This window comes from Choloepus didactylus, chromosome 1 (assembly GCF_015220235.1).
Source record: "Choloepus didactylus isolate mChoDid1 chromosome 1, mChoDid1.pri, whole genome shotgun sequence".
In the NCBI taxonomy this organism is placed as follows: domain Eukaryota; kingdom Metazoa; phylum Chordata; class Mammalia; order Pilosa; family Megalonychidae; genus Choloepus; species Choloepus didactylus.
Window position 1 is genome coordinate 87,600,215 of NC_051307.1, and position 25,514 is coordinate 87,625,728.

At 35.4% G+C, this 25,514-nt stretch overlaps 1 protein-coding gene across 8 annotated transcripts in view; it reads left to right on the forward strand.

The window, feature by feature from the left end:
* Nucleotides 1-25,514, forward strand: part of STXBP5L (syntaxin binding protein 5 like) — a 553,599-nt gene that overhangs the window by 313,590 nt on the left and 214,495 nt on the right. For all 8 annotated transcript variants that reach the window (XM_037836387.1, XM_037836395.1, XM_037836407.1 and 5 more), the window contains one exon: nt 21,425-21,503. In XM_037836387.1, coding sequence (XP_037692315.1) covers nt 21,425-21,503 — 79 coding nt within the window. The remainder of the gene's footprint in view (nt 1-21,424; nt 21,504-25,514) is intronic.

Consider the following 25,514-nt stretch of genomic DNA (forward strand, 5'->3'; position numbering starts at 1 on the left):
TCCTGTTTTTTAATCAGTTCTGCCAGTCTATGTCTTTTGGGGAGTTGATGCATTAATATTTAGTGTTTTTACTATAAAGGCAGTGCTTTCGTCTACCATTTTTCTTTTGTAGTTTATATGTCATATCTTATTATTTTCTCTTCTCTTTTGACTCTTACTGATAGTCTTCATTTCTACAGTCTTCTCCAAACCTCTTCTTCCTGTCTTTTTCTGTCTGCTGGTATTTTTCCCTGTAGAGCAGGTCTCTTGTTCACAGTCTCTCTCAGTGTCTGTTTGTCTGAAAATATTTTAAAGTCTATCTCATTTTTGAAGGACAGTTTTGCCAGATATAGAATTCTTGGTTGGCATTTTTTCTCTTTTAGTATCTTAAATATATCATACCAGTGCCTTCTCGCCTCCATGGTTTCTGCCGAGAAATCTGCATATGGTCTTATCAAGATTCCCTTATATGTGATGGATTGCTTTTCTCTTGCTGCTTTCAGAATTTTTAATAAGTATCTTGGTAGGTATTTTTGGATCTATTCTGTTGGGAGTACTCCGTGCTTCTTGGATCTATAATTTTATGTCTTTCATAAGAGATGGGAAATTTTCAGTGATTATTTCCTTCATCATTCTTTCTGCCCATTTTCCCTTCTCTTCTCATTGTGGGACATTCATGGCATGTATATTCATGTGCTCCATGTAGCAGTTAAATTTCTTGAGATCCTGCTCATAATTTTCCATTCTTTTCCCTATCTGTTCTTTGTATGTAGGAAAGCAGATGTATTGTCCTCTAGTTCACTAATCCTTTCTTCTGCCTTATCAAATCTGCTGTTGTAAGTCTCTATTTTGTTTTTCCTTTCTTCTATGGTGGCTTTCATTCTCATAAATTCTGCCATTTGTTTTTTCAAACCTTTGAGTTCTTCCTTATGTTTGCCTAATGTTCTCTTTATATCCTTCATCTATTTTGCCCTATCTTCCCTCAAGTCATTGATTTGATTTTTTAATTGATTTAGCATCATTTGTTTGTACATCTTTAATTAATTGTTTCAACTTCTGTATCTCATTTGCAGTATTACTTTGTTCCTTTGACTGGGCCATATCTTCGTTTTTCCTAGTGTGTCTTGTAATTTTTTGTTTTTTGTTGGTGTCTAGGCATCTGGTTTCCTTGATTAGTTTATTCTAGACTTTTTTTTACTCTTTTACCTAGGGTTTTCTTGTTGGTTGGCTTTGTTCTTTGCCATTCAGTTAAGCTTATTGTAGACCTTTAGGATAGCTTCTGTTTAACTGATCAGAATTTTTCAGCTCTCATTATTCTGGTTCTTGCCTTGCCTTTATGTCTTTCTTGCTGGCTAGTTGTCAGATTAGCTTTGCCCCCCTAGTCTTCCCCAAAAACCAGGTGCAAACCACAGCCTGCCTCTGTAGGGTAGGCACTGGAATCCCCAGCAAGGTCTCTGTGTAGGAAAACAAGTCTGCTGGCTCCCAGTGGTGCTCCATTTTTTTTTTTTTTTTTTTTTTTTTTTTTTTTTTTGCAGGCCAGCAAGCCCTGGCTTTGTTTTAGAGTACTGCTTTAACTGCTGGGTCATCCATATTTTTCAGTTTAAACAGGACCGGGTTCCTCTGCAGGGAGTGTAGACCAACTCCGGAAGTCTTGCAATTCCCTTGCACTTTCCATTCTGCCCAGCAGATAGCACTGTTCAGTGACCTAATCATCCTCCGAAAGTATTTACCTTCTGGTTCATGGCTGCATTTGACCATATGGGGCTGAATTATCTCCTGGAGTTGAGGCTGTGTCTGACCAGGTGGGGCTAAATTACTTCTTGGAGCCCAGGCTGAGTCTAGTCAGGTGAGGCTGAATTGCCTCCTGATGTCTCTGCTGTGTATAACTAGGCGGGGCTGAGTTCCCTCCTGGAGGCCCTTTCTGATTTGGTGGGGCTGAAGCTGTGGGGTTCTTGTGCCCTCAATTTGCTGGGCAAAATCTGACTCAATGTGGGGTGTTTCCCCTATTTTCCTTTTGGCACAAGATTACCCCTGCTGCCACAATTTTCAGCCATTCCCCAGGCAAAGATGGGACCACTGGCTACTGTTTCCCTCAAGGTGGGGGAAGGGCTTTCAGACCCAAGGCTGGAAACAGTCTCTTCCCATGTTTTCTCAGACTTTTCATCCCTCTCTGATCTGGACCTTGAAATGTCCTCCCCTATCCTCCTGGTCTCCAAATGGTGGGGATCTGTCTCACGGTTATGTGTGATTTTATAGTTTATGTCCCTGCTGGGAGGTGAGAGGAATCCCAAGTGCTGTTTCTGTGTGCTTTCTGCTCTGCATGAGACCAAGTGAGGGGTAGGGGAGAGGACCAGCCAGTGTGGAACAGAGTTTTTCTACCTGATCTTTTTCTTTTTCTTCAAATTGGCATTTGTAGGGTCCTTTTCCAGTCTATACCCTTCTCCAGAGTTCTGAACAAGTCAGGGTTATCCCCTTTTTTTGATGAATTTCTGGGGAGAAGTTTTCAGTAGCTATTTGTGTTGCCATGTTGATGACATCACCCAATACAATCAGTTTTAATCCAATCATGTTAATGATCACTTTAAATGTGAATGATACAAATATACTAGTTAAAAGACAGAGATTCTCAGATGGATAAAAAAACAAGATCCAACTATATGCTGTCTACAAGAAACACATTTTAAATATAAACATACATAAGTTGATAGTAAAAAGATGGAGAAATATATAGTGTGCAAATACCAACCAAAAGAAAGCCAGAATTGAAGAAGAAGAGGAGGAAGAAGAAGAAGAAGAAAAAGAAGTAGTAGTAGTAGTAGTAGTAGTAGAAGGAGGAGGAGGAGGAGGAGGAGGAGGAGGAGGAGGAGGAGAAAGCCAGGATAGCTATGTTAATTTCAGACAAAGTAGGCATCAGGAAATATTATTGGGGATAAAGAGTGACATTACCTTATAATAAAAAGGTCAATTCTTCAGGAAGACATAACAATCATACAAATGTATATACCTAAAAAGAGCTTCAAAATACATGTGGCAAAAATTTATAGATCTGAAATCCACAATCATAGTTAGAGATGTCAACATTCATCTCTAATAATTGATAGAACAAGTATAGGTATAAACTGAACAAAGTTTAGGTATAAACTGAACAAAAAGTGTATAGGATTTGTGTGCCAATAATTGATGGAACAAGTAGGTAGGATATAGATAGCCTGAAAATTATCAACCAACTTGACCTAATTTACATTTACAGAACAATCCACTCAAAAGTAGTATAATACACATTCTTAAGTGGGCATAGAACATTTACCAAAATAGACCATTTTTGGGTCATTAAATTAACTTAAATTTAAAAGAAGAAAATCATACATAGTATATTCATGGACTGTAAAAAATTAAGCTAGAAATCAATACACAAAGATATCTAGAAAATCCTCAAATATTTGGAAATTAAATAGCCTACTTCTAAATAACTCATGGGACAAAGAAGGAGTCTTAAGGGAAATTAAAACAAATTTTGAAGTGAATGAAAATGGTTCAACATTAGAAAAGCAGCTGAAGCAGAGCTTAGATGGAAATTTATAGCATTAACTGCTTTCATTAGAAAAAAAGAAGGATCTAAAAACAGTAAGCCAAGTTTCTGCCTTAAGAAACAAGAACAAGAAGAGGAAATTAAATCCAAAGCAAGCATAAGAAAGAATAGTGATCAGAGCAAACAGCAATGAAATTGAAGACAAAAAAACAGCAGAGATAATCAGTAAAACAAAAGCAAGTTCTTTGAAATGATCAATAAAATTGATAAACTTCTAGCTAAGCTGACCAGAAAATAAAAGAGATCACATAAGTTACCAATATCAGCAATGAATGACTGATTAAATGGATAACAAGAAAATATTTACCACTACTAACTCTATCCCCATGAATTTTACCACTTGATGAAATGGACCAATTCCTTGAAAGAAACAAAGCTTACTCAAGAAGAAATACATTATATACATATTCCTCTATTTATTAAAGAAATTGAATTAGTACTTTAAAAAGTTCAAAAAAAAAAAAAAGTCCATGGCTTAGATAGATTCACTGTCCAATTATACCAGAAATTTATAGAAGAAATAATAGCAATTCTACACAATCTTTTACAGAAAAGAGGAGGAAGAAACTCTCTGCAACTAATTTATGCCAGCGTTATCCCAGTGCCAGAATCAAAGTCATTACAAGAAAAGAAAACTACAGACAAATATCTTCATGGACATAAACACTAATATCTGTAACAGCATATTAGCAGATAGAATCCAGCGATAAATAAGAGTAAAATATCCTGATTGAATGGAGTTTGTCCCATGAACACAAGGCTGAACATTACAAAATTAGTCAACATAATCCATCATATTAACAGACTGAATACGGAAACCATGTGATCATCTCTATAGAAACTTAAAAAAAAGCATTTAAAAAAATTCAACATCCATTTATGATAAATACTCTCAGCAAATCAAGGAAAGAAGGGAACTTCCTTAACCTAAGGAGTATCTACTAAAGGCTACAGTTAGCATTATACTCAATTTTGAGAGATTGAATACTTTCCCTCTAAGTTTGGGAGCATGGCAATGATGACTTCTCTCACCATTCTTATTCATAACTTGTTCAACAAGTCAAGAAAGAGAAAAAATAAAGGGCATAAAGATGGAAAAGGAAGAAATAAAACTGTGTATGTCAGTCCCATTTTGACTACGGAGAAATTATCAGGGAATATACAGAAAAGCTCCTATAACTGTTAGACTTAGCAAAGTTGAATGATAGGCCAATAAGCAAAAGTCTATCATATTCCATTATGCCTATAAAGAACAATTAAAATTTGAAATAAATAAAAAGTACCATTTACAATACTAAAATAAAAAAAGAAACACTTAGGTATAAACTGAACAAAAAGTGTAGGATCTGTGTGCCAAAAACTGCAAAACACTGCTGGAAAGAGATCAAAGATTAAACAGATTTAAGAAGAGATAAACTGTATTCAGGGGTTGAAAGACTCAATATTCTTAAGATATCAGTTCTCTCTCATTTGATCTGTAGTTTCAATGCATTTCCAATCACAATTTCATCCAACTTTTTTTTGAAGTTATGGACAAGCTGATTTTAAAGATTATATGAGAATGAAAAAGAACTAGAATAGCCAAAATAGTTCTGAAAAAGAACAAAGTTGGAGAAATCACAGTATCCAATTTCAAGTCTTTGAAGCATATATCAAGAAATAATGGCGCTGGGAAAATGATAGATAATAGAACATAATAGAGACCCAAGAAAAAATAGAGCCACCAAAACCTACAACTGATATTTGAAAAGGTGAAAAGACAATTCAGTGGAGAGAGAATCTTTTCAAGAAAAGTTGCTAGAACAATTGAATGTAAAGTACGAAAAAAATAATAATCCCAATACATACCTTGCAGTTTATATAAAAAGTAATTCAAATGGATTATAGACCTAAATTTCAACTATGAAACTAAAAAAAAAAGAAGAAAAGAAAACATTGACAAGTAAACATAAGAAACTTCTTTGTATCCTTGGGTTTGGCAATGAGCTTCTAGATTTAACCTCAAAAGTAAGATCCATAAAAGAAAAACAAATTGGACTTTATCAAAATTAACATGTTCATTCTGCAAAAGATAGTGTTAAAAGAATGTAAAAGACAAGAAGAGAAGGTATTTAAAAATCACATTTCTGATTTTTTTTTTCCTTAGGGTAAATGCTGTCTTTAAACAGGTCAGAATAAGGGTACATCACACTATCCAGGGGGCGTCATTGATATATTTGTTTATCAAAGGAAGGCACTGGCTAGTAGCTGGCTGAGTAAATCACTGATGCCTTCTTTTTAAGTCTGAGTAACACTGCTTTCTGCCCTGGAAATTTCTTTCTTGCTAGGTCTATTTTCCTGCATCTACATGATTGCCTCTTAGACCTGTGGTTCAAGCAGTGTTAGCCAAGAGTTCACAGCTCTAAGGACCAGTCTTAAACTTATTAATCCCAAAACTTCTTTTCCGTTTACATAGAACACAAAGCTTGGCCTAAGCAGGCTATGCCTCTCCACTGGCTATTTTTCCCCAGCTGTAAGAGGCTCATTGGTGGTCGTCAGAGTGCCTAAAATATCCTCAGAATTCCACCGGAGGGTTCTGGCCCTTTTTGGAGATGATATTTCTCAGGCTGCTCTCACAACAGTTCACAGAGTAGATAAATACCAACGAGCTCTGGCCAATGCAGGCAGATTTCCAAAGGAACATGTCTTTGCTGCCCCAGTGGAGGTCTCAGACTCCTATGCTAGTTCTCAGTCCTGCTAGGGCACCATCTCCATGGTGAGAACTTCTATCCAAAATACATAAAGTACTCTTAAAGGTCAACCATAAGATGCAGGATCTATATTTTGTTAACAATTTAACTTGTACAGTCAGTTCAAACACCATAATTACATGGAGCATTGAGTGGGAAGTGAGATCTGGTGGGTTTGTATAGGTTAGTGTGAAATAGTAACACATCCCAAAGTAATTTGGGCAGAGAATAAAAAATATATATGCATGGCTCCCCTGAGTTGCTGGGGGAAAATGTGGAAGTGTTGGACTTCCTTCCTCCCCTGGATTGTTTCTGATGATCTCACAAACATTGAGGGCTGACAGTTTGGTATGCCGAGCCCTCTATCTTGGGGCTAGCCCTTTTGAAAGCTTGTTACTGCAAAGGAGAGGCTAAACCTACTTATAATTGTGCCTAAGAGTCTCCTCCTGAGTACCTGTTTGTTGCTCAAATGTGGCCCTACCTCTCTAGCTAAGCCAACTCAGCAAATGAACTCACTGCCCTCCCCCCTACATGGGACCTGACTCTCAGGAGTGTAAATGTCCCTGGCAATGCCAAGATATGACTCCAGAGGATGAATCTGTACCCAGCATCATGGGAATGAGAACATCTTCTTGACCAAAAGGGGAATGCGAAATGAAACAAAATAGTTTCAGTGGCTGAGACTTTTTAAACGGAGTCGAGAGGTCACTCTGGTGGGTATTCTTACACACGCTATAGATAACCCTTTTTAGGTTTTAATGTATTGGAATAGGTAGAAGTAAATACCTGAAACTGTCAAACTGCAACCCAGTAGCCTTGACTCTTGAAGATGATTGTATAACAATGTAGCTTACAAGGGGTGACAGTGTGATAGTGAAAACCTTGTGGATCACACTCCTTTTATCCAGTGTATAGATGGTTGAATACAAAAATGGGGACAAAAACTAAATAAAAAAATAGGGTGGGATGGGGGAATGATTTGGGTGTTCTTTTTTACTTTTATTTTTTATTCTTATTTTTTTTACTTTTATTTTTTTGGTATAAGGAAAATGTTCAAAAAATAGATTGGGGTGATGAATGCAAAACTATATGATGGTACTGTGAACAGTTGATTCTACACCACAGATGATTGTGTGATATGTGAATATATCTCAATAAAACTGAATTTTTAAAAAAGTCAACCATAAGAAATTATTGAAGATTGATTCATGCCCCCTGCAAAAGGCATGCTGAGGTCCCAATCCCTAGTCTTGTGGGAGTAAACCCATTTGTAAATAGGACCTTTAAAGATATTATAAGTTAAGTTGTGCCCATCATGAATGAGGGTGGACCTTAATCCAATTTAGGTAAAGTCCATATAAACAATGAAAATTGGACAAAGAAAGAGAAGCCATGGCGATCAGCCAGAAGCTAAAAGCCAATGGAACCTGAAAGAGAAGGGAGAAAGAGCATCACTTTGCTGAAGCTTCAGTTTTGGATTTCTCCTAACCTCAAAACCATGAGGAAATAAATTCCTGTTGTTTAAGCCAATCCATGGTATGGTATTTGTTTTAACAGCTAGGAAACTAAAATAGAACCCAAATAGCCCAATTAAAAAATTCACTAAAAGTCTGAATAGACACTTGACCAAAAAAAAAAAAAAATTCAGATGGCAAAAGGGCATATGATGATAAGATGCTCAACATCATTAAGTAGGAAAATTCAGAGTAAAACTAAAATGTGTTACCACTACATACCTATTTAATGGAAAAAACAAACAAACACAACTAACCAAACCTGATAACAGCAAGAGCTGATAAGGATGTAGAGCAACAGAAACTCTTCTTCATGGCTGGTAGGAATTTAAATGGTATAGCCATATTGGAAAACCATTTGACAATTTCTTCAATAAAGTAAAACATACATTTACCATGATGCTCAAGAACCCCACTTCTGGGTATTTAGTCAAGTGTATTGAAAACTTTGAACCATTGATTCATTCAACAACATAGATGAATCTTAAAAACATTTTTGCTAGGTGAAAGAATATAGACCCAACAGAAAACATATTGTAGAATTTCATTTATATGATATTAGTGAAAAGGTAAGATTATAGGCATGGGAAACATCACCGGTTGCTTGGATTTCTATGAGAGAAGATTTTCCTAAATAAATAAAGACCTGTACAAGAGAATTATTAGGTAATGTAACTGTTCTGTATGCTACTATAGTATTAGATACATAACTTCATGAACTTTTCAAAATGCATCTATACACCAAGGGTAATGTTTACTCCCTGCAAATAGAAAAAAAAGCAACCGATATGTCAAGATAATCCAGGATGCAATATAAATACTAACAAATGAATCTAACTGTACTGTAAATTTATGGCATGATCCCACTGAAGGGAATGGGAAAGAAAGGTCCTTACCTAACTAAGTGTTCTAGTTTGCTAATGCTGCTGTTATGCAAAACTCCAGAGATGGATTGGCTTTTATAAAAGGGGGTTTATTTGGTTACACAGTTACAGTCTTAAGGCCATAAAGTGTCCAAGGTAACACATCAGCAATTGGGTACTTTTACTGGAGGATGGCCAATGGTGTCTGGAAAACCTGTTATCTGGGAAGGCATGTGGCTGGTGTCTGCTCCAAAGTTCTGGTTTCAAAATGGCTTTCTCCCAGGACGTTCCTCTCTAGGCTGCAGTTCCTCAAAAATGTCACTCTTAGTTGCACTTGGGATATTTGTCCTCTCTCAGCTTCTCTGGAGCAAGAGTCTGCTTTCAAGGGCCATCTTCAAAATGTGTCTCATCTGCAGCTCCTGTGCTTTCTTCAAAGTGTCCCTCTTGGCTATAGCTCCTCTTCAAAACATCACTCACAGCTGCACACTGAGTTCCCTCTGCCCGTCAGCTCATTTATATGGCTTCACTGATCAAGGCCCACCCTAAATGGGTGGGGCCATGCCTCCATGGAAATATCCAATCAGAGTCATCACCCACAGCTGGGTGGGGTGCATCTCCAAAGAAACACTCAAGGAAATCTAATCAAAACTGATAATGTCTGCCCACACAAGATTACATCAAAGATAATGGCATTTGGGGGCCACAATACATTCAAACTGGCACACTAAGTAACTTCCAAAGAACAGAGTATGAAAAGGGGGAAAAAAAATAACTGCTGTGGAGAAACCTGGCCAACACCACCTCAACCAAATTATCAAGGGTAACTTCAACAAGAAGTCAGGCTCCTATCATATGCCGCTTGATATCAAGTGATGAAAAGGCCACATCACTTTAATGTCACTTTTCCCCAAAATCTATAACCTCAGTCTGACTATGAGACTACATAGACAAACCCAAATTGAGAGACATTCTACAAAATACCTGACCAGTACTCTTCAAAAGTGTCAAGGACACAAAAGACAAGGGAATTCCAAGAAACTGCCACAGATTGCTAGGGACAAAGGAAACATGATGACTAAATGAATGTCATATGTGAGATTGGATCTGGAATAGAAAAAGGACACTGATGGAAAAACTAGTGAAATATGAATAATGTCTGAGTTTAATTACTGGTATTGCACCAATGTTAATTTACTAGTTTTATATAACCAATATACCTTGGTTATATAAGATAGTAACTTTAGGGGAAGGTGTAAATGGGAGCTCTCAACTACTTTTATCACTCTTCCGTGATACTAAAAGTATTTCAAAATAGACAGTTTTAAAAACAACAATAAAAAAGTTAACTTCCAGTTTCTGGTTTGGCATATAAGGAACTTGGAAGTTTCACTTCTATCTTCACAACAAGAAAACAATGGTTCTTCTTAGATCCATTAGAGAATTGAAGTCACAGGACCAAACCACTGTCCCCAAAATTGGAGAGACTGGTGAATACAGGGGATCGCAGTTTATCAGGAGCAGAAACTACTACTGGAGACTGGTAGGAACAATTCCAGGTACTTGACTAATTGCTAGAGACGGAGCATGGAATAGCTTGAAAGAGAAAAACTACTGGAGCCCATCCTTAGAACACCACACTTTCCAGAGTTTTACTTCCAGGAGCTTTTACCAGGTTGTCAGGGTGAAGATGGGAGAAAAATCTCCCTCCTCCTATGTTACTGACAGGGTAAGGGGGAAAGTGACCATTTAGAAATACGCCCAGAGCACTCTCTTCTACCTAACATTAGTTTGCCTTCAAGGGAAGCTATTTTGCCAGACCTTAAGTGACCTGGGGTAAGTGAAGTACCCAACTCCAGCCCCCTCCAGCCTTCGATATGAGGGAAGGAAAATACCCAATTCCATTGCCTTTTAGCATTCCTGTCTCTCCTGAGATGAGGGAAATAACAGCTGAGAACTGTTTGTAGAGGTCATGGCCCGGAGACACAGGTTTACTAAAAAGAGACCTAATAATAGGACATAGAATGCTTCACCTTATGCTTTACCACTACATCAGTAGGATGCTTATTGATCCTACTGGATCCCTATTCCAAACAAGGGATTACACCTGAAAGAATTACAAACATAAAACCTTATTAAAGGAGGGAAACCCAAAAACAGCAGGGAAGGCAAAAACAGGGCACTAGAGGAAATTTAAGCCTTTGACACCACAGCTACAGCATACAGTAAACACAGCTAACTCCTAGCTACATAAATTTAAAACCTCACATGAAAGGCCTCTAGATATAACCTATAGCTTATAGGAAAATCAGAAGATGGGGCAAAAATTAAATGGCATGATGATGATGAAGCAATCAGACAATCTTTAATGTGGGACATTCTACAAAAAAAAAAAGTCTTATTCTTCAAAAAGTCAATGATTGGGAAAAAATGTGAATATACTATTCTAGATTAAAAGGGACTAGAGAGGGTGGAAGAAGATGGCGGCATAGAGAGGAGTAAAGCTAGTTTTCCCTCTGGAACAACTAATAAGCAATGAGGAACAAGTAGTAGGTGACCTGGAATAACTACGGGGGGACAAATGTGACTGTCCACTCATCATACACCAACCTGAATTGGGAGGAATACCTGAGATCACAGCATAAAATTAAGTAAAAACTGCAGATTGAAGCCGGGAGCCCCCACCCCCTATGGCCCAAACTGCAAAGCTTCATGGTGCTAGAGAACAGCACTCTCTGAGCAAGTGAATATAGCTCAGCCCAGCTTCAACTGAGGTTTTAATTAACAAACATGGACTGCTCAATACACAATATGAATCCCCAACAAGCAGACAGAGGGTTTTGGTGATGACTGACCTTGGAGAGCCAGAGGGTGGCCACGGACTGGCCCTGAAGGGGGCTTTCTATCCCTTTTTTGGCTCAGTGAAGAAAGCCTCAGTCATTTTCAGTTCCCAGTGCTCTGACCCAGACAAGGGTGGAGATAGCACAGGCAGAGAAACTATTCAAGTGTAAAGGACCTCTTTCTAGGGGGTGTATTTTCCCTAGAGGAAGAAGGTGGTGCCAAGCTCTACCACCCACCTTCCGTTCAGAGCCAGACCCCAGAGCCTGGGGGAAAACAGCCACAGGCAACACCTCCTTACACCAGTCTGGAGCTACAGGCTGAAAGCTGCCACCTGCTAGGTGGAAAAGCACAGTGACTTGAGGCCTCACAGGGTGTACCAATCTTCTAAGACACACCCTCAGGAAGAAACGATACTATTGCCTCCTTCTGAGACCTGAGCCCGTTCTGGTCTGAGAAAACCTGATTGGGGTAACCAAGGAAATCAGATGCCTATACAACAGAAAACTGTAACCTATACTAGGAAAAACAAAGTTATGGCCCAGTCAAAGGAACAGACTTACAATTCGACTGAGATACAGGAATTTAAACAACTAATATTAAGTCAATTCAAAAATTTTAGGGAAGATATGGCAAAAGAGATGCAGTGTATAATGAAAACACTGGGTGTACATAGGTAGAAATTGAAAGTTAGAAAAAACAACTGGCAGAATATATGGAAATGAAAGGCACAACCCAAGAGATGAAAGACACAATGGAAACATACAACATCAAATCTCAAGACACAGAAGAAAACACTCAGGAACTGGAGAACAAGGTACCTGGAAGCCTACACACAAAAGAACAGATAGAGAAAAGAATGGAAAAATATGAGCAACATCTCTGGGAACTTAAGGACAAAACAAAATGAAGGAATATATGAGTCATTGGTGTCCCAGAAGGGGAAGAGAAGGGAAAAGGGGCAGAAGCAATAATAGAGGAAATAATCAATGAAAATTTCCCATCTCTTATGAAAGACATAAAATTAAAGATCCAAGAGGTGCAGTGTACCCCAAACAGAATAGATCTGGATAGACCTATGCCAAGACACTTAATAATCAGATTATCAAACATCAAAGATAAAGAAAGAATCCTGAAAGCAGCAAGGGAAAACCAATCCATTACATACAAAGGAACCTTGATAAGAGTATGTGCGGATTTCTCACTAGAAACCATGGAGGCAAGAAGGAAGTGGGGTGATATATTTAAGATACTGAAAGAAAAAAACCACCCACTAAGAATCCTATATCTGGCAAAACTGTCCTTCAAATATGAGGGAGAGCTTAAAATATTCTCTGACAAACAAACAATGACAGAGTTTGTGAACCAGATACCTGCTCTACAGGAAACACTAAAGGAAGCACTGCAGACAGAAGGGAAAAGACAGGAGTAAGAGGGTTGGAAAACAATTTCGGGAGATAGTAGCACAGCAATGTAAGTACACTTAACAAAGATGACTGTGAGCATGGTTGAAAGAGGAAGGTTAGGAACATGTGGGACACCAGAACAAAAGATGAAAGACAAAGACTGGGACTGTATAACTCAGTGAAACCTACAGTGCTCAATGATAGTAGTAAAAGGTACAAATATGTTTTTACATGAGGTAGAACAAATGAATGTCAGCATTGCACGATGTTAAAAATAGGGTGGGATTGGGGGGAAAATACAATCAATGCAAACCAGAGACTATAATTTACAGAAACATTGTATTGTACTTCCTTTAATGTAACAAAGGCAATATACCAAAGCTAAATGCATATGGCGGGGGGGACATAGAGGAAGGGTATGGGACTCCAGGCATTGGTAATGTTGTCTGACTCTTTATTCTACTTTAGTTTAATGCCATATTTCCTTTTGTTGCTTTCTAGCTGTCATGTTTCTTTTTCTCTCTCTTTCTTTTGTCTCTCTACCTTCTTTGGCTCTTCCTTCTTCTTTGCGGAAGAAATGGAGATGTCCTTATATAGATAGAGGCGATAGTGGTGAATACATAAATATGTGACTATACAGGGAGCCATTCATTGTTTACTTAGGATGGAATGTGTGGTTTGTGAACAAAGAAAAATGGGTTGATCAATTAAAGAGAGAGAGAGAGAGAGAGAGACTAGAGAGACATAACCAAATGCAGTATGGGAATTCTGAATAGATCCTTGTTTGAAAAAAAGCTGTAACAGATAATTTAGAGAAAATTGGGAAATTTTAAATTATGGACTAGACATTAGATTAAAAGGAATTATGGTTACTTTTCTTTGATCTAATGATATTTTAGTTACATATGATACTGTCCTTATTTTATAAGATACATGCTAAATATTAGGGATGAAATGCCATGTAATTCATTTTCAAGTGTTACAGCAGAAAAAATACACACACATATACATACATACACATATACACACAAAGAGAAAGCAAATGAGTGAAAAAGTTAAATAATTATTAACTCTAGAAGAAGGGTGTATTAGTCAGTGTTCTCTAGGGAAACAGAACCAACAGGAGGTTTCTGTAAATATGAGATTTATAAGAGTGTCTCACACAACTGTGGAGATGCATGAGTCCAGATTCCATAGGGCAGGCAACGAGCTGGCAACTCCAAGGAAGGTCTTCAATGAACGCCACAGGAGAGGCTGGCTGGCTGAAGAAAAAGTGAAAGTTCTCTCTTCTTTAAAAGTCTTCAACTGATTGAATTAAATCCAACTGATTGGAGTTTCTTATTGCAGAAGACACTCCCTTAGTTGATCGTAGATGTAAACAGCCACAGATGCAGTCAATTGACTGATAATTTAATAAACCAGCCTTCTGAGGACTATGATGGCATGAATATTTCCTCCTTGTTTTGTTATGATTATGTTTGTATTTGTCTGTAAAGCAAATATCTTTGCTTTCTTCTCTGTCTTATCCCCTTATCATATGGCATAACCTGTACTGTTCATTTTGCTGTATTTAAGCTAAAGGAAATCAATTTTAAGAGTTAATGTCACCCAAGGACTTGCACCCTGTTCTGGAGAGATTTAGTGTGTTTCCAGTTGTATGCTGCACAGCAGAGTATTGTTAGGCAAAATATGTATCTGTTATTGTTATCTACTTAGAGATAAAGTATGGTTTTGGGTGATGTATATAACTGCCAAGTTGACAAGGGGTGGACTGTGATGGTTAGGTTCATGTGTCAACTTGGCCAGGTGATAGTACCCAGCTGTCTGGTCAAACAAACACTGGCCTAACAATTGCTGTTAGGATGTTTGAGGCTGGTTAATAAACCAACAGGCTGGTTTATTAAATCATCAGTCAATTGATTGCAGCTGTGACTGATGACTCACCAAAGGGCGTGTCTTCCACAATGAGAGAATGCAATTGGCTGGATTTAATCCAATTCATCAGTTGAAGACTTATAAGTGAGACAGATAGAGGACCTTCACTTCTTCTTCCGCTGCCCAGTGAAGCATTTCCTGAGGAGTTCATTGAAGTTGCCGGTTCGTTTCCTGAGGAGTTCATCGGACATCTTCCTTGGAGTTAACAGTTTTCTGATTGCTCTACAGAATTTGGACTCGTGCATACCCACAGTTGCGTGAGCCACTTTTACAAATTTGATAGTCAGAGACATCTCTCATTGATTCTGTTTCCCTAGAGAACCCTAACTAATACAACTTGGTACTGAGATCCTTCTGGTTTATTAACCAGCCACAAAATGTCCTCGCAGTATCAGGCCAGTGCTTGTTTGACCAGACAACTGGGCACCATCACCTGGCCAAGTTGACATTTGAACCCAGCCATCACAAAGGGTATATGATGTTCATTATGATTATTTCAGTTTTTCTATATGTGGAACATTTTCAAAATAAAATATTGGTAAAAGAAAGAAAATGTAATCAAATCTTTTCTGACATAAAATGACTGGTTTGGGTCATTGATTTGACAGTGAGAACTGGCTTTGCAGAGTAGTTTATATAATGGGCATTTTTTGTAAATCTGATGAGCTGAAACTGTAGCCCTTGTGTACTGATGAGATTTTATTAAAGCCTGTGAAAAAGCATTTTTCAAGAAATATTTTATCAATCGAGGTAAACAATTGGTCAAGGTGGAAAATCATGGAAGGTATTTTGATTTTCTATACCTTTTCTGCATATATTAAGTTAAACAAGATGTGTCTAAGTGAAAGAGTAACTAGAACAAATAACTATTTGATTAGCCTTAAGAAGCATGTTTTAACAATTAACAACCAAATGAAATCCTCTAATGATTAGATAACAAATTTTGCAAGTCAAGTGGTTTCTGATCCTTAGTTTTCAACAAAATTGAAGGAGGGTCTAATCAAACTATCAGCTGGTAGATCCTTAAAAATAACTTTTGGTAATAGAGTACTATGTGAATTTTATCCACTAAATCATAAGGTTGTCAAATAATTGAGTGGTGTTGATTTAACAAACTTCTTTTATCCCCATCTATTCCTGTGAACACCACTTATTCTTTACAGCTATAAAAATATAGTAATTGTTGCTGTTCCCTATTTTATTCTAGAAGTAATAATTATCCACAAATATCTTAACTGAAGCAAAAGCACCATCCATCCAATTAAGAGATACTTCTCCAATAATATTTTGCTTTATAATTTTAACAAAATTATAAATGTTTGTATTAATCAATTGTAGTAGTAGTAATACTTATAATGATAGCCCAGACTAGAATTTAATCTCCTTTTTATTTCTGTGAATTTGCTTATTTTAGATATTTCATTAAGTGGAAGAATCCAGTATTTGTCATTTTATGTCTAGCTTATTTCCCTTAACATAATGTTTTCAAGGTTTATCCATGTTGTAGTATATATCAGAACACCATTCCTTTTTATGGCTGAATAATAGGCCATTGTATATGTATACTACATTTTGTTTACCCATTCATCTGTCAGTGGCCATGGGTTATTTCTACCTGTTGGTATAATTGTGAATAATTCTGCTATAAACATTGACATGAAAGTATATTGACATGCAAGTATCAGTTCTTGGAAATATATACCTAGGAATTGAATTACCAGATCATATGGTAATTCTATGTTTAACTTTTTGAGGAGCTGCCAAAGTGTACAGCAGATGCACCATATTACACACCACCAGCAATGGACAAGAGTTACAATTTCTCCACATCCTTGCCAACATTTGTTATTTTCCATTGTTTTTTAAATAATCATCCTAATTGGTATGAAGTACTATCTTGGTTTTGATTTTCATTTCCTAATGGCCAATGATGTTAACCATCTTTTCATGTGCTTCTTGGCCATTTTATATTTTCTTTGAAGAAGTGTCTATTCAAGTCCTTTGCCCTTTTTAAATTGGGTTGTTTGTTTTTTTGTTGTTGAGATGTAGGAGTTCTTTATATCTTCTGGATTTTAACCCCTTAACAAATATATGATATTCTACTCCTCTCCCATTCTCTAGCTAGTCTTTTTGCTTTCTTGATAATGTTCTTTGATGCACAAAAGTTTTTCATTTTGTTGAAGTTCAATTTATCAATTTTTTTCTTTTGTTGCTCATGCTTTTGTGTCATATCTAAGATCCATTGCCAAAGACAAGATCATGAAGATTTACCCCAATGTTTTCTTCTAAAAGTTTTCATTCTTATGTTTAGGTTGTTGTTCCATTTTGAGTTAATTTTTGACTATGGTGTATATGGTTATTCTTTTGCATGTGGTTATCCAGTTTTCCCAGCATGATCAGTTCAAGGGACTATTCCATTTCCATTGAATGGCTTTGGCACCCTTACTGAAAATCAATTGACCATAGATGTATGGGTTTATTTCTGGACTCTCAACTCTATTCTATTGGTCTATATGTTTACTCTTATGCCAAGATACCAATGTTTTGGTTTTGTTTAAATTTTTTTCCTAGTAAACACTTCCCCTTCCCTCTCTCTTCATTCCCTGGTATCCTCTAATCTACTTTCTATCTCTGTGAATTTGCTAATTCTAGTCTTGTCTTATAAGTAATATCATACAGTATTTGTCCTTAAGTGCCTTGCCTATTTCATTGAGCTTAATGATTTCCAGATTCTTCCATATTACAGCATATCTCATGTTCTAGTTTGCTAATGCTGCTGGAATGCAAAACACCAGAGATGGATTGGCTTTTATAAAAAGGGGGTTTATTTGGCTACACAATTACAGTCTTAAGGCCATAAAGTGTCCAAGGTAACACATCAGCAATCGAGTACCTTCACTGGAGGATGGCCAATGGTGTCCAGAAAAACTCTGTTAGCTGGGAAGGCATGTGGCTGGTGTCTGCTCCAAAGTTCTGGTTTCAAAATGGCTTTCTCCCAGGACGTTCCTCTCTAGCAAGCTTGTTCCTCTTCAAAATGTCACTCACAGCTGCACTGACTTCCCTCTCCTTGACTCAGCTCATTTATATGGCTCCACTGATCAAGTCCCACCCTGAATGGGTGGGGCCATGCCTCCATGGGAATATCTCATCAGAGTCATCACCCACAGCTGGGTGGGGCACATTCCAAGCAAATCTAATCAGCACCAAAACGTCTGCCCCACAAGACTACATCAAAGATAATGGCATTTGGGGGACACAATACATTCAAACTGGCACATCTCATAACTACATTGTTTCTTATAGCTTAATAATATTCCATTGTGTGTATGTACCACATTTTGTTTATCCATTCATTTATTGATGGACACTTGGATTCTTTCTACATTTTGACTATTGTGAATAATCCTGCTATAAACATCGGTGTACAAATATCTGTTTGACACCGTTTTCACATTTTTTTTCACTTTATACCTAGAAATGGAATTGCCAGACCATACAGTAATTTTTTATTTAACTTTTTGAAGAACCACCATATTTCTTTCTACAATGGCTGCACCTTTTAACATTCCCATCAGCAATGCACTAGAGATCCATTTTCTCTCCAACAATTGTAATTTTCTGTTTTTTTAAATAATAGCCATACTTGTGAGTACCACTGTGTTTTGATTATGGTAGCTTTGTAGTAAGTTTTGAATATGATAAGGGTGAGTCCTCCAATTTCGTTCTTCTTTTTCAATATTGTTTAGGCTATTTAGGGTCCCTTGCAGTTCCCTATGAATTTAAGTATTGGCTTTTCCATTTCTGAAAAAAAAAAAAGGCCATTGGAATTTTGTTGAGGATATCATTGACTCTATAGAGCATTTTGGGAAATACATCTTAACAATATTAAGATTTCCAATCTGTGGACATGAGATATCTTTCCATTTATTTAGTTTGTTCATTTCTTTCAGCAATATTTTGTAGTTTGCAGTGTATAAGCCTTTAACATCTTTGGTTAAACTTATTCCTAGGTATTTTATCCTTTTAGATGCTATGAAGACGGAAATGTTTTCTTAATTTTAATTTTAGGTTGTGCATTGCTAGTATAGAGAAATACAACTGATTTTATTACATCTATCTTTTATCTTAACCTTTGCTGGATTCATTTATTAGCTCTAAATTGTTCTTTTGTGGATTCCTTAGGATTGTCTATATGTAAAATCATGTCATCTATGAATACATATAGTTTTACTTTTTCCTTGTAAATTTATGTCTTTTATTTTTTTCTTGTCTAATTGCTCTAGCTAGAACTTCCAGTACAATGTTGAATAGATGTGGCAAAAGTGGGCATCCTTTTCTTGTTCCTGATATTAAGAAAAAGGATATTGGACTTTTGTCAAATGCTTTTTCTTCATCAATTAAGATGATCATTTTTTTTCCTTCATTCTATTAATGCTCTGTATTCCAATGATTTTCATATGTTGAAACACCCTTGCATTCCTGGGATAGATCCCACTTTTTCATTGCATGTAAATCTTTGATTGTGCTGCTGGGTTCACACTGCTAGTATTTTGTTGATGATTTCTTCATTTATATTCATAAGGGATAGTAGTCTATATGTGATATCCGGGTAATGCTGACTTCTTGGAATGAGTTTAGAAGTGTTCTCTCCTCTGCTGTTTTTTGGAAGTGCTTGAGAAAAATGGTGTTAGTACTTTAAATGATTTATAGAATTCACCAGTGAAGCCACCTGGTCCAGGAGTCTGGCTTACTTGGTGATTTCAAGATCTCTGCCACACTGGGGAAAGGGTTGAGGCAAGGGCGAGTACTACTACTAAACCACCTCATGTCCATCACTCATTTGCTTATGTTATCTTATATCGTCATTTTTATATTTGTTTTGTTTTATCTGTTAAATTTTAAGCCTCCTGGTGGTCACTTATTTCTTTGTACCCTATTAGTACAGTACTCTGAAAATAAGTAGTAGCAGTAAATGAAATTGTTAATAATGACTTTTCACACAATGTGACATTTAATCATGTTTCAGTTACTGAGGGGCAATGAATATAAATCAAAGTAGATGACCTTCATGGAAAAAATAAATTAATTTTTGAGTTGACAAATAAAATAAAACATTAATCAATTATTAATTAATTATGTAGTTGTTTACTATTTTAAAAATCAGTTCATAATGATCCCGGTGTGTATTTATTGAAACATATTTTGTTACATATATTTAAACACTGAAAGTATACCATTCAGGTCAACGCATGATTTGGCAATTAATAGAGAAGCACTGGATAAAGAACACAGAGAAATGGAAGTATTCATCAAGTGAAGGAGAAAGAATCTCTCTTGTGGCTGTGTCATTTACTTTGGTTCTGTCTAATCCCACTTTATTATTACCAAAGCCAATATTCTCCACTTATCTATTCCTTACCACTAAGTGACTAGATAGCACTGATCAAAGTGAATCCCTGAGCCAAAGTTGTCTCTTTATAAGGTATCATGGCCTCATGTCATATCAGTAATTCTCTTTTATATATGGTATGGATTCTTGTTTATTTTTTAAATGTGAATTATCACAACCAATATTATATTGTTGCTTGCTTCTTTAGTAACCACAGTCTAAAATAAAGATAAGGCAATTTCAGAAAACATAGTATAGGGCAGATAATGGTTATTTGTGTGTGGCTTCCCTGCCCTTTAAACTAGGTGAGTAAGACAATCTTAACATATCTGGATTTGGCTGTGCAATTCCTGCACATATTGTGCAGGTAAAGTCTCACTGTGGCAAGACAAGAGTAAGGGTATTTATTAAAAATTTTAAAAAGAAACAAACATAGCATTTTATAAAACATGCCAATTTTATTAAAATGAGATATAGAATCATGACCAAAGCATAGCTAAAGAGGTAAGTATATTCCATAATGGAGTAGCTCTACTTCTATTTCCTTCTCTTTTTTGATCATTTATTCAAAATCTTATGGAGTCTAAACAACATAAACCTTCCCCTGCCAGAAACCTTTATTTTTGTTTCGCTCAAATAGAGCACATGATTAAAATTATTTTTCAAATCATTTAGTATATCATCTGTGTTCATTGTCTAATAGACTTTCCTTTAAATGAATACGTCATATGCTTAAATGACAAACCTTTCTGCATATAAAAGAGTTTGCTTGTTTATATCATGGATAGAATTTTGAGCCCAGTATGGATTTCCATAATAATACATTTAATTATGCAGATAAGTATGTTTGTGTTATATGTTTTCAATTCTAAAGTTGCTGAATTTATCCTAAATTTAATAAACTTAATAACTTTGTGTAAGACTAGATTTATATGTGGAGAATGTAAAGCAATAAAACTTGGATAATTTTACAGATATTGTAATTGACTATATAGCAATCAATTGTTACAACACTAAAAATTGTTTACAAATTCAACAAAAATTTAGGATGCATAGATATGCATTTATCCTATTATGACTAATACATTATTATATTATTACATTTTTCTCACTCTTTTAGTCAAATTTTTAAATTCTCATAGATAAGTAAACTTTGAGAGTTAATGGAATCTTTTTTTTCCTTAGGAAAAAGTCAAAGAGAAGGAAGAAAATCCGAATCTTGTAAACCGATTCTTAAAGTAGAATACAAGACTTGTAGAAACAGGTATGCATTTTTACTTTGGTAGATATGGGAATATATGTAAGAAACATAGATGAAAAAGGCAAATAACATTTAATATTTATGTATTCTGTCAAATTTTATGTAATTATAAATATATTAACTGGCTGAATCCTCACCATTAAAAATAACTGATTTTCTATTGTTTAATAGGCATTGCTATAATGATCATTATTATGAATATTGCAAATAACTGTTAATTATTAAAAAAATCCCTATGAGTATTCAGATGACTATTATATACATTAATTTTAACAGTAGAACTTTTTAGCTATGCACTTTACAGGTAGATTCATTCAACAGATATTTATTAAGGAGAACCTATGTGCACATAGCAGAAGCTGTATTGCACATGAAAGAAATATATAACAAAGTCTCTGTACTTTAGGATCTTACATTCTAAAGTTAGAAGGATTACAGTTAGTTGGAAATTAAGAAGTTATTTATATTGGCATAATAAAGAGTACTAAATTTTAACATACAGGCATTTAAAGAATAATTAATATTTAGTAAAATTTTATCCTGTATATATAGCAGCCATATCCTATATTGTTGATGAATACATCAACAATATTTCTTTTACCTGTAATAATTTTAGTGGCAAAACTCTCACCCAGAATTGTCATAATAACAAACCTTGCCTAACCCTTAATTTTATTTCAACTATAGATGAAATAATGGTATTTTTCTTAATTATATGCTCATGCTACAATGTATTCCTGGCATTATAGATCCATTTAATGTTCATACCTGCTTTTCTAAAATTTTAATAATATTTAAATAAAATTATGGTCTTTTTTAGCCAGTTAGTTTATATTTGGCAATACATCTGGCTCAGCCTAATGTTATTATACATAAACTAGCAAACTTGATCACAGTTCAACTGTACAGACCTATGGTTTTTACCTTTTTTAATAAGTTTTTTATTCTAGTAACATATATATAGTCTAAAATTTTTCCGTTTTAACCTCATCAGCAAACTCTGATGTTACAGTTAATAGTACAATCATAATAACATTCTCTCACTAGTTATAACAGATACCACACTAATACAAAATGTTAATACTGAGAGTGAGTACATGGGAACTCAGTATTTTCTACATGATTTTTCTGTAAACCTACAACTTTTCTAATAAAAAACTTTAAAAAAACAATTTATACTATTATAACTAAAGTATTAAAACTTTTTAAATTTATGGCAGAAGTATTAAAATATTACATATATTCTTTCCTTCTTAAAACAGTATTTATAATTTAATCTCTGTGCACTCAGTATCATCACTATTTACATCATGGTTATACAGTGATGCACTTCAAGGACTATTGAGGTGTGGAAGAACTATGTTAACTACTCCTAATAATGTGTGTGTGTGTTTTACTTTTTCTTTGGATATTTATGTTTTTTTATCTTCTTCAGTTTTTAGCTATCAGAGTTTCTTGCTGTTTCCATTGTATTATCTACTAGTATCCAGTCTTTTGTTTTCCTATAGACTAATAAACTTAAAGCCAAACTTATAGAAAATGAGAGCATACAGATTCATGTGAAAATCTGCGAAGTTGATCCATGGTCTATATGACATCTATTTTGTTGCTCTGGGGCTTTTTAAAAAAGGTATTTTGATGAAGTACTCAACAATATTCACTTTAGTTCAGTTGAAACAATATTTATGAAATTACCAGGAACTATGCAATTTGTTTGGTGTACTAAAGGAAAGATATTAATGTCTGCCTTTGGTTTTATTATGGTCTAGTAGCAAAGGCAAGCTACTAATGGCTTTTCTACAACCAGAGCACATTAAAAGGGAACCCAACTCAGCCTTAAGAGAGTTGGGAAGATAATGGTGAAGTGAGAGAGATCAGTGAATTCTTCTTGGCAAAGGAGATGCCTGATGTGGGACTTTTATCAGAGGCATGATAGACTGGTGACAGGACAAGGGAGAAATGCACAAATGTGAAGAGAAGGTATTTTGAGAATCAGAACTTAAGTCAAAGCAATATAAAATAATGATTAAGATTATTGGCTTTGGAGTAAGATATCTGTGTGACATCATTGGAATGCTTGTGAGGATTGAATGAAATAAGGTGTAAATCATGTAAAGTATAATTTTGGGGAGTGGCAAATAGTTGGGTTCTTAATAAGTAGAAGTTACTATTATTGTTATCATCAGAGCCATGATATTCCACATCTTTAAAATTGTTCAACTACTCCTAAATCCATGAATGGTTCTAGTAATTGGTAATCCAATTTTGTATAGAAGTAATTCTTTGGATTTGTAATGTGAAATAATAGCATATTGTTGATCCAATTAGTATCATTGCATTTACTAATGTACTTTATTTAGTATACCCTGTGTCTTTTTATTGTGATCATTACTAAATTAGAAAAGTCACCTCCACAGCTCATGGAGCAGAGGAGTTAAAAGATTAAGAATGCTGAGGTTAGGATTATTTAAAGGTATTGACATAGCAAAAGGGCCAGTCTGGAAGCGTATGAATATAATTCCACTCTATCTAGTATGTAGCAGAAACTTTGTGAAGTCAAAATTTAGGATGGCTGTGGCAGATGCAGAAACTACAGGAAGAGCTTTAGCATAAATGTTACAGCAATAGGGCCTCTTAATGGACTGGGGAAGTAGCAGATGTAAGGGACATGTTTTCTGCTTAGTTTTGTCTCACTTCAGCCATTTATAGACTTGCTTTAATTTCCAGGCATAGACGACCACTCTGTTCAGGAATCATTTGTTCCCAGTTACCTCTTTGCCTACTGGCACTCCAACCAAGGTTGGTTCTAGGCTTAATAATTGTATCCCCTTCAAGAAAGGAATATTGACTATCAAGTTTCCCTGTAGCTAAGGAAATCACTTTCTGCTAGTCTTTTAATCCCTTCCTTTACATGAGACTAGATTTATATGATAGGCTTTCATGTGTAGTTAACGTCTCCAAGCCTCGATACCTATCTGTAAAGTGGGGAAGTAATAGTATCTCTCTCATTAGGTTGTCATAATGATTAAATAAAATAATATATGTAAAGTGTTTCACACAATGCCTGGGACATCATAAATAACTCAGTAAATGTTAGCATTTAATGTTTATTATGTTATGTTATGCAACTTATTGTTGCCTTCATTCAGACAAAATTTTAATGCTTTAATTTCTTCATTTTATTTTTAAAATTTGACTTCTTTTTTTCATATACATTTCTATTGACTTTAACATATATATAGATTCCTGTAACCAGCACACCCAATCAAAATACAGAACATTTCCGTTACCCTTGAACTCCTTTGTTCCATCTCTTTCTAATCATACCTTCCATCCACTCCTAATCCTTGGCAACTGTTGATAAGTTATCCATCACTATTATTTTGTCTTTTCAAGGATGTCATATATTATTTGTAAATGTGTATTAAATTATTAAATTTTTAAAAAATCTTTTTTGTAGAAAACTTATTAAGATATATTCCACAGCTTGGGAAATATTAGACTAGAAATTAAAAAAAAAAAAAAAAAGCATGGCTTTTGCACCCTTGGCTTGAATCCTTATCCCACCACTCGCTAGCTGCTTGACCCTGAACAGTTACTTAACCTCCATGAATTGCAGATTCCTCGTCTACTTTCCTTATCCAAGCTGTTTTGAAGAGTACATGAAATTTACTTTATATGTACATATAGCACGATATATGCCACATTGTAAACATTTAATACATTGTAGCTATTTATTATCAGAGGCAGTATAGACTACTGTTTAGACTTTGGAGTCTGATAACTCTCAATTTTCTTTGGGTTTTCACCACTTAATTGTTACTTAACCTCAGTAGTAAAATGAGAATTTAATGTGATAGTAAATATTCAGTATGCTTTCTGGAACATCATATTAAATATCTGATACAATTATCCATGAGTGGTTCACTGAACATTTTCCTGAGTAAATAACTTTTTTTATTCAATCATTCAGTAGATTACAGAAAAGCGTACATATATCGACAATTAACTTCA